At 43.3% G+C, this 16,433-nt stretch overlaps 1 protein-coding gene across 2 annotated transcripts in view; it reads left to right on the forward strand.

Annotated features, from left to right (window-relative positions):
* LOC134081549 (uncharacterized) overlaps positions 1-7,454 on the forward strand; it is an 18,407-nt gene extending 10,953 nt beyond the window's left edge. For both annotated transcript variants that reach the window (XM_062537568.1, XM_062537569.1), the window contains exons 7-10: positions 2,330-2,533; positions 2,958-4,040; positions 5,795-5,963; positions 6,676-7,454. In XM_062537568.1, coding sequence (XP_062393552.1) covers positions 2,330-2,533; positions 2,958-4,040; positions 5,795-5,963; positions 6,676-6,802 — 1,583 coding nt within the window. In that variant the 3' untranslated portion in view covers positions 6,803-7,454. The remainder of the gene's footprint in view (positions 1-2,329; positions 2,534-2,957; positions 4,041-5,794; positions 5,964-6,675) is intronic.
* Positions 7,455-16,433: the final 8,979 nt, after the last annotated feature.

The raw sequence follows: 16,433 nt of genomic DNA on the forward strand, positions 1-16,433 counted from the left end.
TCACAATGCAAAGCTTATTCCTATCATAGACTTGTCATCAGGACGCAAAGCTTGTTCCTATCGTAGACTTGTCATCACAACGCAAAGCTTGTTCCTATCATAGACTTGTCATCACAACGCAAAGCTTGTTCCTATCGTAGACTCGTCATCACGACGCAAAGCTTGTTCCTATCATAGACTTGTCATCAGGACGCAAAGCTTGTTCCTATCGTAGACTCGTCATCACGACGCAAAGCTTGTTCCTATCGTAGACTCGTCATCAGGACGCAAAGCTTGTTCCTACCTGTTCAACACGGTCTTCTGGTGTGCATGAAGTATGACTAAACAAAAATGGCAAAAATATGTCAAACTTCTATGTTGGATCAGAGACCTAAAAAACATCTAAAATGAAACAATCTTTGAGTAACAATCATAGTTTTCAGTGGAGAAAATACCAAAAGGCATTACAATCTTTTTTGATCATTAAATATGAATTGAATACATCTGATCTATTTCTTTATTTCTTTGAAAAACACCCAGCTATGAACCTTGTGAGTTCCTAGTCTGTCATCGTGTGATCGTCAATGTTGGGAATAATCAGTGCCCAACATTAATACTTATACTAATAATAATACTTATACTAGTAAAACTTTTTGCAAACGTTTATGTTTAACTTACAAACAAGCTAGGCTCTGCCTTTATCAACCTAGACAGCAGTTAGAGCTCGTTTGGGTTCCTAGGCTAGCCGGCTAGTCTGCTTTGACCAAGAACATCTACCAGAAGACCTGAAGGAGGAGTCAGTCATACGAACACCAATGGTAAGCTCACCATGAAACGCTAATAATGATTGCCTGCTGTTTTTGCAACAGAACATTACAAACCGTTAGCCTAACAAGCTCACCATAGCAGGGCTCAATCGGAGGGGTGGGATAAATGGTTGTCTTTCAAATGACCTCTCCACGCAATAGGATAGCTAAAAAAACGTAGGAGATTACGTGCAACACTGTAGAGTTCAATCCTCTCGGCTCTTCTAGGGAAAAAAACCCCACAAAGTTCTTGCCGCCTATCTTTCAGTGGCAAACTTGCACACTGATTATATATCCCTTGTTTTACTGTGTTCAGACAATGACCTTGAACACGTTGGAACTGTGCCGGTTTTCTCTTGATATTTTGTTGGGTTTTTATTTGGAAGATAATGCAGTAACCATTCTAATCCAAGAGTATTTTGATCATTTGGAAGATAGTGCAGTAACCATAGGTGCCATTCTAATCCAAGAGTATTTTGATTCAAGAAAGAGTTTGTTTCCTGAGTGTACACTGAACCCCAAACACAGTGGCCCAATCCCAATGTCAGCCCTGAGGACTAAGGACTAAAGACTCACAGACTTAGTTGATCTCAGGTGCTAGGTGAGTGAGTGTTCTAGGCCACATGGGCTCAGATAGGTATTTGGGATTGGGACAGCACCTCACGAGATCACGTGTACCTCGGCGATGTTTGATAATAAAGACGTTGCTAACATTTGCACCATGTACGCGTGTCGTGCTGCTGTTTACCTTTGTAATTTCCGGAGATTCATATGATCTCCGCGGTAAATGTCACAACACTCTGAACTGTGGGTAATTCCCTTTAGTGAAGTCTGCACAGATGCAGACTCACAGAAAGGGCTCAGTAAGTGTGTACTTTCGACATGCCCTTGGGACAGCCCTAAGCCCTTACAAAATTTTTGCGAGATCTCGCACCAAAGTCTGTGAGTCCGGACATTAGGGTTGGGCCTGTTACTTGGTTATTGATGATGCGTTTTTAAGAGTAAGCACAGCTATATTGAGAGATGTGCCTGGCATTTGAAACAACTCTAGGATCTTGAAATGCTGCGGAACGAAATCTTATGTTTGAATGTTCAAAATCTCACACCTTTCAGGGTTAAAAACCACTCAGTCTTGCGGCTGGACCCAGATGTAGACGGCTTCTGCAAGTCAAAGACTTTTTTCCACAACTTTTACAGTGATGCAGTTAAAACATGTGCTTAGCAATTTCAGCTGTTCGGAAAATTATACCAGTTTTTCCACTGAAATACAGTATAGTATAGACACGGGGTTAGTTAATATGGTATTAATATGGGTTTGTTTCTTTTGACTTCCATAAAACGCTGTCCTGTGGCTTATACACAATGGGGCTAATACACAGGAAATTACTGTAATAGAAATATTAGGAAAGTGATGGCATGTTATCCTTTCAGATGTACACATTGAAAATGCTTCTTATCTGACTACAATGTATGTAGAGTATTCCTTGACTAAATGCCTTAACTACTTTTGTTCCTATTTTTTTAATCTTGAAAACTAATTGCAGAAACGACTGAAACATTTCTACGCACCGCTATTAACGATGTCCTGCCTGACCTTCCGGAAGAGTCAAAAGACGTACTGAAAGAAACCTTACAATCCCTGGGCGTGGAGGCCGATGGCGATCTTCAGCTTATTGAGGAGGCGGATTTGTTGCCGTCCTTAAGACCTATTCAAGCCCGAAGGCTGGTGGCTGTCTGGAAACAGAAATGTAAGTTTTGTAGTATATGATGCAACCAATTGGTCTGAAATATAAAATCATCATCATCATCATCATCATCATCAATGTTATGTCCCTGATAATCTTTTGTTTACATGTGTGTTTTTGACTCTTGAAAGATCATCTTTTGTGTGTTTTTTAAAGGCCAGGCTCTTGAATGATCATCTTTTGTGTGTGTGTGTGTTTTTAAAGGCCAGGCTCTTGAATGTTCATCTTTTGTGTGTGTGTTTTTAAAGGCCAGGCTCTTGAATGATCATCTTTTGTGTGTGTTTTTAAAGGCCAGGCTCTTGAATGATCATCTTTTGTGTGTGTTTTTTTAAAGGCCAGGCTCTTGAATGTAGCGGATCGTCTCTTGTGTGTGTTTTTTAAAGGCCAGGCTCTTGAATGATCATCTTTTGTGTGTGTTTTTTTAAAGGCCAGGCTCTTGAATGTAGCGGATCGTCTCTCGAGGCCTCATCGGGTCGTCTCCCGTCCTTGCCGTTCTCTTCGCCCAGAAGCTCCACCTCCACGTCCTCCAGCAGCTGCGGAAGCGGGAGCGCTGGCACAGACTGGGCGAACAACGCGTTCCCCGTCCCGTGGGAGAAATTCCCGGAGGAGCTGACGCAGGCGTTGGAGACGGACACTCGTCCGAGTCCGCAAATGAGGAGGGAGATGGTCAGGATCGTAGTGCGGGAAATGATGGCCAAAACACCCTGCGTTACTAAACGAAACGTCACCGACGTGGGCAAGGCGATGGTAGCCAAGTACCCGAAGTCTCTGCAGGACGTCTTTGAGGGCGACGTGATCGGGTCGGGATACCACTCCCTTGTGAAGCAACTGCAGAATAGAATTGAGAATGCGAAGCGATACACAGCCCCGAAGATACGGAAAAGACGATGTCACGCCGGTGAGTGTGACACGGATGAAGCTCCTCCGGAAAAGAGAGCCGTGCTGCAGGACACGTACGGCTGCATCAACTGGGATCCAAAACTCCTGCCCCTCGGAGAGACCGACGACAGCCAACAGCGGAACAAGGAAAAGCTTAAAACGCTGTCTCTACAAACCGATCCAAATCCGGACGAAGTGAAACGACTCATGAGGTCAACCTTCTACTCGCAGCGCAAACAGGTCAACCAAGGGAAAGACATCAGACACCTCTTGGAAGAGTGGCCATTTTGGTTCGACGAAATTGGCATGTCAGTCCACTTCACAGAGCTTACCGGAGCTGACCTAAAGGAAACATTCATTCGGAATGTCGAGATGAAGGGCAAACGACTCCTGAACTACTTGAGAACTGTCGGCGTGAAGAAGAGCAAGTTCCTGCCAGCTTTAATGAAGTTCCGGTTGATGAGGGGAGAGCTGACCGGCTGCACAGAAGACGCCAAAGAGCTAGTGCTACTTCTACTGTCCTACTTTGACGAAAAGGAAGACCTGATGTTCTGCTATGTGGAGGAATCATGCCAGGCAGAGGAGCTGCAGATGACGCAAGTTCCCTTGACGCCCACCATTGTAGTGTGTGGTAAGTTAGCTTGTTAGCTTGAGGCTCACCACAGGAGTGTGTGGTAAGTTAGCTTGTTCGCTTGAGGCTCACCATAGGAGTGTGTGGTAAGTTAGCTTGTTAGCTTGAGGCTCACCATAGTGGTGTGTGGTAAGTTAGCTTGTTAGCTTGACCCCCACCATAGTGGTGTGTGGTAAGTTAGCTTGTTAGCTTGACGCTCACCATAGTGGTGTGTGGTAAGTTAGCTTGTTAGCTTGACCCCCACCATAGTGCCGTGTGGTAAGTTAGCTTGTTAGCTTGACCCCCACCATAGTGGCGTGTGGCAAGTTAGCTTGTTAGCTTGACGCCCACCATAGTGGCGTGTGGTAAGTTAGCTTGTTAGCTTGACGCTCACCATAGTGGCGTGTGGTAAGTTAGCTTGTTAGCTTGACGCTCACCATAGTGGCGTGTGGCAAGTTAGCTTGTTAGCTTGAGGCTCACCATAGTGGCGTGTGGTAAGTTAGCTTGTTAGCTTGAGGCTCACCATAGTAGTGTGTGGCAAGTTAGCTTGTTAGCTTGAGGCTCACCATAGTGGTGTGTGGTAAGTTAGCTTGTTAACTTGACGCCCACCATAGTGGTGTGTGGCAAGTTAGGCTCACCATAGTGGTGTGTGGCAAGTTAGCTTGTTAGCTTGAGGCTCACCATAGTGGTGTGTGGCAAGTTAGCTTGTTAGCTTGAGGCTCACCATAGTGGTGTGTGGCAAGTTAGCTTGTTAGCTTGACGCTCACCATAGTGGTGTGTGGTAAGTTAGCTTGTTAGCTTGAGGCTCACCATAGGAGTGTGTGGCAAGTTAGCTTGTTAGCTTGACGCCCACCATAGTGGTGTGTGGTACATTAGCTTGTTAGCTTGACGCCCACCATAGTGCTGTGTGGCAAGTTAGCTTGTTAGCTTGAGGCTCACCATAGGAGTGTGTGGTAAGTTAGCTTGTTAGCTTGACCCCCATCATAGTGGTGTGTGGTAAGTTAGCTTGTTAGCTTGAGGCTCACCATAGGAGTGTGTGGTAAGTTAGCTTGTTAGCTTGACCCCCACCATAGTGCCATGTGGTAAGTTAGCTTGTTAGCTTGACGCTCACCATAGTGGTGTGTGGTAAGTTAGCTTGTTAGCTTGAGGCTCACCATAGGAGTGTGTGGCAAGTTAGCTTGTTAGCTTGACCCCCACCATAGTGCCGTGTGGTAAGTTAGCTTGTTAGCTTGAGGTTCACCATAGTGGTGTGTGGTACGTTAGCTTGTTAGCTTGACGCCCACCATAGTGCTGTGTGGCAAGTTAGCTTGTTAGCTTGTTAGCTTGTTAGCTTGACGCCCATCATAGTGGTGTGTGGTAAGTTAGCTTGTTAGCTCGACGCCCACCATAGTGGTGTGTGGCAAGTTAGCTTGTTAGCTTGAGACTCACCATAGTGGTGTGTGGTACGTTAGCTTTTCTTCACACACACACACACACACACATACGCACACTCACACTCTCCCATCTTTCACATCTCTCACTCTCTCTCTCTCTCTCTCTCTCTCTCTCTCTCTCTCTCTCTCTCTCTCTCTCTCTCTCTCTCTCTGTCACACACACACAGCCACACTTGTCAAACTCCAAAACACAATACACTGCTGTGTATACATTGTTGTTGTTGTTGTTGTTTTAAAAGACAGAACTGGTTTTCCTCAAGCTGCTTTAGGCTGTGTTTAACTTTATGCCCTTAATATTTTATTTATTTTTATTCTGAACATTTTGATGTTGTTTTTTTAAAGGACAGAACTGTTTTTCCTCAAGCCGCTTTATGCTGAGTGTGGATCGGACTATTGTGAATGACAACATCTCCTGCTTCACATCGGCCCTCAGCTTGATGTTTGGCTCCTACTTCTGCTTTAACATTCATTACCCAGCCAAGCTGGCGTCAACACTGGAGTTTGTGCAGAGGTAAATCAATAACCAATAACCAATAACCATTTTAATACTGGAGTTTGTGCAGAGGTAAATCTCTTTGGATTGTGTAATTCGCTTTGGACAAAGACATCTGCCAAATAGCAATAACCATAACCAATAACCAATAACCATTTTAACACTGGAGTTTCTGCAGAGGTACGTCTCTTTGGATTGTGTTATTTTTAGCACATTCACTTACTGAAACTGAAACAAATATAAAGCAGTTGCTGTGGTGGTGTTGGGGTCATTTCACCGTTTATAAGTGGCTTTGGAGTCATTACGTATCGTTTGTTAATTTAACAGATTTGTAAAATGTGAATAAAAAAAGAATGCTATGATTTACATAACATGTCAACCTTATATTTAATTGAGAATAGTTTGAATACGACATATCAAGTGTTGAAGGAGAAAAATCGTGTTTTTTGGTTGGGATAGTCCAGTAGACGTTGATGTAGTTAACGTTACCGCGATAGGTTTACGCCAGAGAAAACACACCCACGTGTGCCCCACCCACGTAGCCAATACACTACCACTACATGCTAGCCTAGCTCCTTAGCCACTACACTACCACTACATGCTAACCTAGCTCCTTAGCCACTACACTACCACTACATGCTAGCCTAGCTCCTTAATCACTGTGCTAGCACCACCCCATTATTATTAAAGTCTCTCTCTCTCTCTTTCTCTTGTCTTTCTGTTTCCCAAGGTGTTTTTATTCAGTCAATCCACAGAAGGGAACCAAAGTGGCGAAGACCAACACATCCCATCAAATGAACCCCCGTGTTCTCACCCTGATTCAGGACCTCTCAGACCAGGATTGGCTTCATGTCTAATCAGTCTCACGCTCATGAACCCCCGTGTTCTCACCCTGATTCAGGACCTCTCAGACCAGGATTGGCTTCAAGTCTAACCAGTCTCACACTGACTCACACAAGTCTCACGCTCGCTCACACAGTGTTTTGTGTGATGAACCTCCGAGTTCTCGCTGTCATTCAGGACCTCTCAGAATGTTAAGACTTTAAGCCACTCGACATGGTCCAAGTCTCACTCTCACTCACACGTATTCCATCTCACTCTCACATATTCCATCTCACTCACACATATTCCATATCACTCACACATATTCCGTCTCACTCACACATATTCCATATCACTCACACATATTCCGTCTCACTCTCACACATTCCGTCTCACTCACACATTTTCCATCTCACTCACATATTCCATTTCAGTCTCACATATTCCATCTCACTCACACATATTCCATCTCACTCACACACATATTCCATCTCACTCACACATATTCCATCTCACTCACACATATTCCATCTCACTCACATATTCCGTCTCACTCACACATATTCCATATCACTCACACATATTCCATTTCAGTCTCACATATTCCATCTCACTCACACAAATATTCCGTCTCACTCACATATTCTGTCTTACTCACATATTCCATCTCACTCTCTCTATAACCATTTGTTAGTGCCATTGTTAGTACAATGTTTTGTACAGTTTTGTACATTAGAATTTGCTACAATAAAGTTTTTGTAGTAAAGAAAAAATCAAATGGGACTATTATTGATACTAACAACCAATGAAAAATACTGGTAACACTTTACTTGACGGGTTCGTTCCTAACACATTCATAACAGCTGTTATGAACTGCACATGAAGCATTCATGACTGAAACATGACTCAACATTCACTTTCATGAATGTGGAAGACAAAACGACGAAAACTTGTCAAAATAAAAGTCCAAAGCAGGCTGCTTTGCGATTGTTGGACTTTTATTTTGACAACAAACAAAGTTGCTGTCTTTTTTGTTTTAGCCAACCTGAGGTGTTACCAAAATACTTGAACAGTTAGGTTAATATTTCTGGGCCTGTATTCACTAAGTACTTTATCTTACCGCTAAGACTAAATCACACTAAACGTTTTTAGCTAGGAGTTTAGTAGTAGTCTTAAAACGTATTCACTAAACATTTTTAGCTAGGAGTTTAGTAGGAGTCTTAAAACGTATTCACTAAACGTTTTTAGCTAGGAGTTTGGTAAGAGTCTTAAAACATATTCACAAAGCTGCTTAGACTTAGAGCATCCCTTAAGAAGGAAAAGTGAAACTCCTAAGAACTCTGTTGCTATGGTTGATGTCATTACTCATGCACAAGTTTGATTGGCTGATGATTACAGGGTCATCATTTATGGAATCACTTTTGTTGGCCAAGTATACGAACATACACAAGGAAGTTGATTTGGCATTCGCATTAGTGCTCCAATGGTATGAAAGTGCTCAGAGGCAGTATTCACGAAGCATTTTATCTTGCCACTGGGGTTTTAATAAGCTGTAAGCCATCATCAATATTATCACAAATAAAGGCTTGAAATATCTCACTTTGCATGTAATGAGTCTATATAATATCAGTCAGTTCCACCTCTTAAGTTGAATTACTGAGATAAATGAACTTTTGCTCAATATTGAATTTTTGAGAGAGCTGACCCCAGAGTGGAGTACACTGTTCCTTCAGCTAAATAAATAATATAAATGTCCTCTGTTCCTGCTTTAGAGAGAACTGTTCCCTCAGCTAAATAAATAATATAAATGTCCTCTGTTCCTGCTTTAGAGAGAGCTGACCCCAGAATGGAGTACACTGTCCCTTCAGCTAAATAAATAATATAAATGTCCTCTGTTCCTGCTTTAGAGAGAGCTGACCCCAGAGTGGAGTACACTGTCCCTTCAGCTAAATAAATAATATAAATGTCCTCTGTTCCTGCTTTAGAGAGAGCTGTCCCCTCAGCTAAATAAATAATATAAATGTCCTCTGTTCCTGCTTTAGAGAGAGCTGACCCCAGAGTGGAGTACACTGTCCCTTCAGCTAAATAAATAATATAAATGTCCTCTGTTCCTGCTTTAGGGAGAGCTGACCCCAGAGTGGAGTACACTGTCCCTTCAGCTAAATAAATAATATAAATGTCCTCTGTTCCTGCTTTAGAGAGAGCTGACCCCAGAGTGGAGTATACTGTCCCTTCAGCTAAATAAATAATATAAATGTCCTCTGTTCCTGCTTTAGAGAGAGCTGTCCCCTCAGCTAAATAAATAATATAAATGTCCTCTGTTCCTGCTTTAGAGAGAGCTGACCCCAGAGTGGAGTACACTGTCCCTTCAGCTAAATAAATAATATAAATGTCCTCTGTTCCTGCTTTAGGGAGAGCTGACCCCAGAGTGGAGTACACTGTCCCTTCAGCTAAATAAATAATATAAATGTCCTCTGTTCCTGCTTTAGAGAGAGCTGACCCCAGAGTGGAGTATACTGTCCCTTCAGCTAAATAAATAATATAAATGTCCTCTGTTCCTGCTTTAGAGAGAGCTGTCCCCTCAGCTAAATAAATAATATAAATGTCCTCTGTTCCTGCTTTAGAGAGAGCTGACCCCAGAGTGGAGTACACTGTCCCTTCAGCTAAATAAATAATATAAATGTCCTCTGTTCCTGCTTTAGAGAGAACTGACCCCAGAGTGGAGTATACTGTCCCTTCAGCTAAATAAATAATATAAATGTCCTCTGTTCCTGCTTTAGAGAGAGCTGTCCCCTCAGCTAAATAAATAATATAAATGTCCTCTGTTCCTGCCTTAAAGAGAGCTGACCCCAGAATGGAGTACACTGTCCCCTCAGCTAAATAAATAATATAAATGTCCTCTGTTCCTGCTTTAGAGAGAACTGTCCCCTCAGCTAAATAAATAATATAAATGTCCTCTGTTCCTGCTTTAGAGAGAGCTGACCCCAGAGTGGAGTACACTGTTCCTTCAGCTAAATAAATAATATAAATGTCCTCTGTTCCTGCTTTAGAGAGAGCTGACCCCAGAGTGGAGTACACTGTTCCTTCAGCTAAATAAATAATATAAATGTCCTCTGTTCCTGCTTTAGAGAGAACTGTCCCTTCAGCTAAATAAATAATATAAATGTCCTCTGTTCCTGCTTTAGAGAGAGCTGACCCCAGAGTGGAGTACACTGTCCCTTCAGCTAAATAAATAATATAAATGTCCTCTGTTCCTGCTTTTGAGACAGCTGACCCCAGAGTGGAGTACACTGTCCCTTCAGCTAAATAAATAATATAAATGTCCTCTGTTCCTGCTTTAGAGAGAGCTGACCCCAGAGTGGAGTACACTGTCCCTTCAGCTAAATAAATAATATAAATGTCCTCTGTTCCTGCTTTAGAGAGAGCTGACCCCAGAGTGGAGTACACTGTCCCTTCAGCTAAATAAATAATATAAATGTCCTCTGTTCCTGCTTTAGAGAGAGCTTACCCCGGAGTGGAGTACACTGTCCCGCCAGCTGCAGACATTAAATTTGAACAGATCCAGGTACTGTATTTGTGTGTACAAAATATCCTGATTGCAACACATTTGATCTGACATGCTAATGTTAATATTACTGCTAATCCATTTGACCACATGCTAATTCCAATTCACTTGTAAACTCATTTCATAGAACCATGTAATGCTAATGGTCAGCAACCTGACTTCATCAGAGAAACTAATAAAATGTCCGAATGATCAAATTATCCAAATATGGTCAGCTAAACTAATAAAGGTCTCGTCTCAGACTCTGCTGGTCTCGTCTGACGGTCAGAGGCTGCTGGAGGCTCCAGTCTCTGAAGATGAAGAAGATGATGGTGGTGATGATGAAGAGTATGGAGAGTACAGCCATTCAGGTAGGTAGTGATGAGGAAAGAGCAACACACACACACACACACACACACACACACACACACACACAAACACACATACACACACACACACAAACACACACATACACGCACACAGGGAAGAGAAACACTCACACAGTGGACTGTGTTCTTCGTGACTGTGACATCATGGACGATTGATGTTCTATATTCTGTGTGACTGTGACATCATGGACGATTGATGTTCTATATTCTGTGTGACTGTGACATCATGGACGATTGATGTTCTATATTCTGTGTGACTGACATCATGGACGATTGATGCTCTATATTATGTGTGACTGTAACATCATGGACAATAAGATGTTTTATATTAAGTGTGACTAACATTGTGGACAATAAGATATTTTATATTCTGTGTGACTAACATTGTGGACGATTGATGTTTTATATTCTGTGTGACTGTAACATTGTGGATGATTGAAGTTCTATATTCTGTGTGACTGTAACATTGTGGATGATTGAAGTTCTATATTCTGTGTGACTAACATTGTGGATGATTGAAGTTCTGTGTTCCGTATGATGGTGATGTCATACAAGATCTTTTGAAGAAGTTCTGTGTGATGTGACCTAGACCGTTGGGGTGAAACCAAAAAAGTTGTAAGATGAGACACAACTTTCACAGGCTGTGACCAACCATTGTATGCTGTTGCAAGTTGTAAAATCGCAGGATGGAAGGAGACATTGTTGTTCCTGGTACATCTTCAGCTGCAGAACTTTCACACTGGATCAGTAACTGGGTCAGTTTTGTTTTGCTTAGCTGACGGTGTCTTCCTTTTTTATCTTTAACAGGAAAAGGATCATCTTCCTCCCAGTCCGTCTCGCACAAGGAGTTGAAGAAACCGAAACAGAAACCAAAACATCACACCTGCTCAGTGTGTGGCAAAACCTTCCCGTTTTGGTCTGCGTTGAAACAACACCAGAACATACACACAAAGGAGAGGCCACACATCTGCACTCTGTGTGGCAAGAGCTACACTTTCAGTCAGGGTCTCAAAGCTCACCTCCGTGTTCACGCAGGAGTGAAACCATACCAATGCACCCAGTGTGGAAAGAGTTTCACTCAACGTAGCCACCTCGAGGATCACAAGCGCACTCACACTGGAGAGAGGCCGTTCCACTGCGGTCAATGTGGCAAGAGCTTCACTCAGCGGGGAAACCTTCAGCTGCACCAGCGCACTCACAGAAGAGAGAGACCATACTGCTGCAGTCAGTGTGAGAAGACTTTCAATAATAAACACACTTTCATACAACATCAACTCGTTCACACAGGAGAGAAACCCTTCCAGTGCACTCATTGTGGGAAGAGTTTTAGTCGAAAGGGAAATCTCAAAGTACATGAGCGCATGCACACAGGAGAGAGGCCGTATCAGTGTATTTAATGTGAGAAGGGTTTTGGTCAAACCAATAATCTCAAAGTACATCAGCGCATGCACACAGGAGAGAGGCCGTATCAGTGTATTTAATGTTTTTTGAGGCAAGAGTTTCACTCGAGAGGTCAAACTCACACAACACCAGTGCAACTCCCACAATGTGGTGTGCTGTGAAGTGTGTGAGTTTGACCTCTTACTTCACTATTAAATGCTGTGTCCACCAAACGCGTTTTTTGCGCCGACGGCGACAATTTTCAATGTAAAGTCTATGTAGCTCAGCGCTCACAGCGCTGAGCGCCCTCGGCGGAAAAAAACGGTCGGCGCCGACCTTTTTTGTCGCAGCGCTCAGAGCGCTCAAAGTTGAAATCTGTTCAACTTTTAGAACAGCGCCGGGCTCGTCAATGGCACTTCTCGTTATAAACCGTCTCTGGTTTTGGTAACTTAGCAACAATAAACACTTATCGAAGCGCCGAGAGGAGGTTGTGGGCGCTCTGGCTGTAAAAAACGTGTTTGGTGGACACAGCACTCTTACTTCAAAAACATGCTTCTCTCAGCACACCACATTCTGGAACATAGTGATTTATTTGAATAAATATTTGAAATATTTGAAAATATTTGTCTTTTTGGCATTTTTTGTTAAATAAATGTCCTTCCCTTCAAGGTTGGATTTTTCCTCATTTTCATTTTAATCTATCTATCATAATCTCAAAACGATTTTTTCTTTTTTTTTTGTCAACGTTGCCAGAGGTGCCAATAGTTGTGGAGGCCGCTGCTTAATATAAAGACTGGACTTGTTACGACTGAAGATTAAATGCTAGGGGTACTGTATGCGGAGGCCGCTGCTTAATATAAAGATTGGACTTGTTACGACTGAAGATTAAATGCTAGGGGTACGTACTGTATGTGGATGCTGTAACTAGTAAATGAAAAAGGAGAGTGATAAACACAAACAAGGAAGTAAATTAATGATATGATCGGTTTATTGATAGATCAAAATAAAAGTTCAAACGGACAATAGAAAACCTAAAGTAGTTGTAGGCTTGGCCTATGACAGTGTGAACATAACAAACTAGAAAAGCACTCAGAGAGCGCAGACTTCCGCCTCTATTGTTCTTCCTAGGTTGTCATACATTTGAACCTAAACTATTCCACCTGGCCAGCCCCCTTTAAGAGCCTGTTCCAGCCCTGATCTGGAGATCACTTTTGAGAGTTTTGCCCATTTAAGAGCCTGTTCCAGCCCTGATCTGGAGATCACTTTTGAGAGTTTTTCCCCTTTAAGAGCCTGTTCCAGCCCTGATCTGGTGATCACTTTTGAGAGCCCGCCCCTTTAAGAGCCTGTTCCAGCCCTGATCTGGAGATCACTTTTGAGAGTTTTGCCCCTTTAAGAGCCTGTTCCAGCCCTGATCTGGTGATCACTTTTGAGAGCCCGCCCCTTTAAGAGCCTGTTCCAGCCCTGATCTGGAGATCACTTTTGAGAGCCCGCCCCTTCAAGAGCCTGTTCCAGCCCTGATCTGGAGATCACTTTTGAGAGTTTTACCCATTTAAGAGCCTGTTCCAGCCCTGATCTGGTGATCACTTTTGAGAGTTTTGCCCCTTTAACTCATTAACTGCCATTGACGTCTTTAAACGTCAATTTAGACACATACGTTGACTGCCATTGACGTCTATAGACGTCAATTGCAGTTTTCAATGGGGAGGGCTCCTGGGTGGGCTTGGGAACGATCTGGTAGAGTTTCAGGCTTGTAAACAGACTGCACTAGCGATCCGAACCTCTAGATGGCAACAGTGCCATTTGGATCATTAGTATCTGCCTAGAGTGCACAAGTCATGCAGAGACAACTAGCAAACACACTGAAGATCGACCACAGTGGATCTAGTTTGCACGCGATGCAGGGAATAAATATGCTTACTTCTTACATCAAGGATGGAAAACACGTGAACGGTATGATCCATTTACATTGGATATTGCGATATAGACTAACAACAACCTTGCTAGTGCTAGCTTGCTAAGTCTAGCATCCTGTTCAGAGTCTTTAGCGACCATCAGAGTCCCTAGCAACCTTGACGAGACTGACGAGATAACAGTGCAATCGTTGTTGACATACTACTGAAACGCGAACATTAAAAAGTTGATTTTCACAAAAAGATCGTTTTCTCCATGTTTTGGTCAAAAACAGGTGTTTTTAGCAAAACTAACCCATGTTCTACTGACGATTACTAAAGAACGGAAAACGATAGAAACAAGCCGTTTTTTCCTGGTGAAAGAAGAGAGTCTAATCTTTCATTTGGTACCTTCGGTGTTTACATAGTCATAAAGCTCACCGTTCGGTGGATCTTGGAAAAACAGTCAAAATGCTGTAAAACGTCTGGCAGTATGGAGCGCTCTGCACTCAAAATCGCTGGCAGCCAATGAGTTAAGAGCCTGTTCCAGCCCTGATTAGGTGATCACTTGAGAGTTTTTCCCCTTTAAGAGCCTGTTCCAGCCCTGATCTGGTGATCACTTTTGAGAGTTTTTCCCCTTTAAGAGCCTGTTCCAGCCCTGATCTGGTGATCACTTTTGAGAGCCCGCCCCTTTAAGAGCCTGTTCCAGCCCTGATCTGGAGATCACTTTTGAGAGTTTTGCCCCTTTAAGAGCCTGTTCCAGCCCTGATCTGGTGATCACTTTTGAGAGCCCGCCCCTTTAAGAGCCTGTTCCAGCCCTGATCTGGAGATCACTTTTGAGAGTTTTTCCCCTTTAAGAGCCTGTTCCAGCCCTGATCTGGTGATCACTTTTGAGAGCCTGTTCCAGCCCTGATCTGGAGATCACTTTTGAGAGTTTTTCCCCTTTAAGAGCCTGTTCCAGCCCTGATCTGGTGATCACTTTTGAGAGCCCGCCCCTTTAAGAGCCTGTTCCAGCCCTGATCTGGAGATCACTTTTGAGAGCCCGCCCCTTTAAGAGCCTGTTCCAGCCCTGATCTGGTGATCACTTTTGAGAGTTTTGCCCCTTTAAGAGCCTGTTCCAGCCCTGATCTGGTGATCACTTTTGAGAGCCCGCCCCTTTAAGAGCCTGTTCCAGCCCTGATCTGGAGATCACTTTTGAGAGTTTTTCCCATTTAAGAGCCTGTTCCAGCCCTGATCTGGTGATCACTTTTGAGAGTTTTGCCCCTTTAAGAGCCTGTTCCAGCCCTGATTAGGTGATCACTTGAGAGTTTTTCCCCTTTAAGAGCCTGTTCCAGCCCTGATCTGGTGATCACTTTTGAGAGCCCGCCCCTTTAAGAGCCTGTTCCAGCCCTGATCTGGAGATCACTTTTGAGAGCCCGCCCCTTTAAGAGCCTGTTCCAGCCCTGATCTGGAGATCACTTTTGAGAGTTTTGCCCCTTTAAGAGCCTGTTCCAGCCCTGATCTGGTGATCACTCTTGAGAGCCCGCCCCTTCAAGAGCCTGTTCCAGCCCTGATCTGGAGATCACTTTTGAGAGTTTTTCCCATTTAAGAGCCTGTTCCAGCCCTGATCTGGTGATCACTTTTGAGAGTTTTGCCCCTTTAAGAGCCTGTTCCAGCCCTGATTAGGTGATCACTTGAGAGTTTTTCCCCTTTAACCCCCTAACCGCCCAAGGCGCCGTACGGCGACAAGCAACATCACTGATTAAAACAGACGGTAGATCCGAGTAGGGTGACAAATCGCCTTTGTACTCTCCACCACTAGTTGGCAGACATCCAGAGCTTCGATTCAAGCCCAAATTCGAGTAAGAAAGTTTTCAGGAAGTGCCTGTATTACTCGCGAGAAACAAAAAAAAAAGACGCATTTCCTGTTTATAACGCGGAAGTGAAATGCGCGATCGCTATGCACAAATTGAAGCAGAAAAACGGCAAATGTTAAAAAACAAAGTCGTGTGTTATGAAGTCTTGGGTCTGCCATTCACCTACTCTGATTCTGAAGGAGAATATCTGCCTTTTGGAGATTATGATCGGTCGTTCATTGGCAGTGACAGTCAAGATGCGTCTGTGAATGGAGGTGGGTCTTTGCGTGTGTACGTCAATGTTTACCTGCAGCAATGTTGACCAAAGGGTTCAAATAAGCATGGTGTGCTTGGTGCCAGTGATAATCATGATGATAGTGTCTGTAATTGACATGGTACAGACAGCAGGTCTAGTAAAAATAGGGCTCTGAAGAACTACAAAGTCATCCGCGATAGGAACTGATTTGACCAGGCTACTTTATTATATAGTAACATAGGGATTGTGGTAATACTAATAGTTTACTATTGTTGGTTTACATGTGGCTGTGGTCCTGTTTGTTTGTTATGTCGGAGAAATTACAAAAATCAAAGTAAAACTGCTCAAATGTGTTCAACAATCAGTATTTACT

Source organism: Sardina pilchardus, chromosome 1, assembly GCF_963854185.1.
Source record: "Sardina pilchardus chromosome 1, fSarPil1.1, whole genome shotgun sequence".
Lineage (NCBI taxonomy): Eukaryota > Metazoa > Chordata > Actinopteri > Clupeiformes > Clupeidae > Sardina > Sardina pilchardus.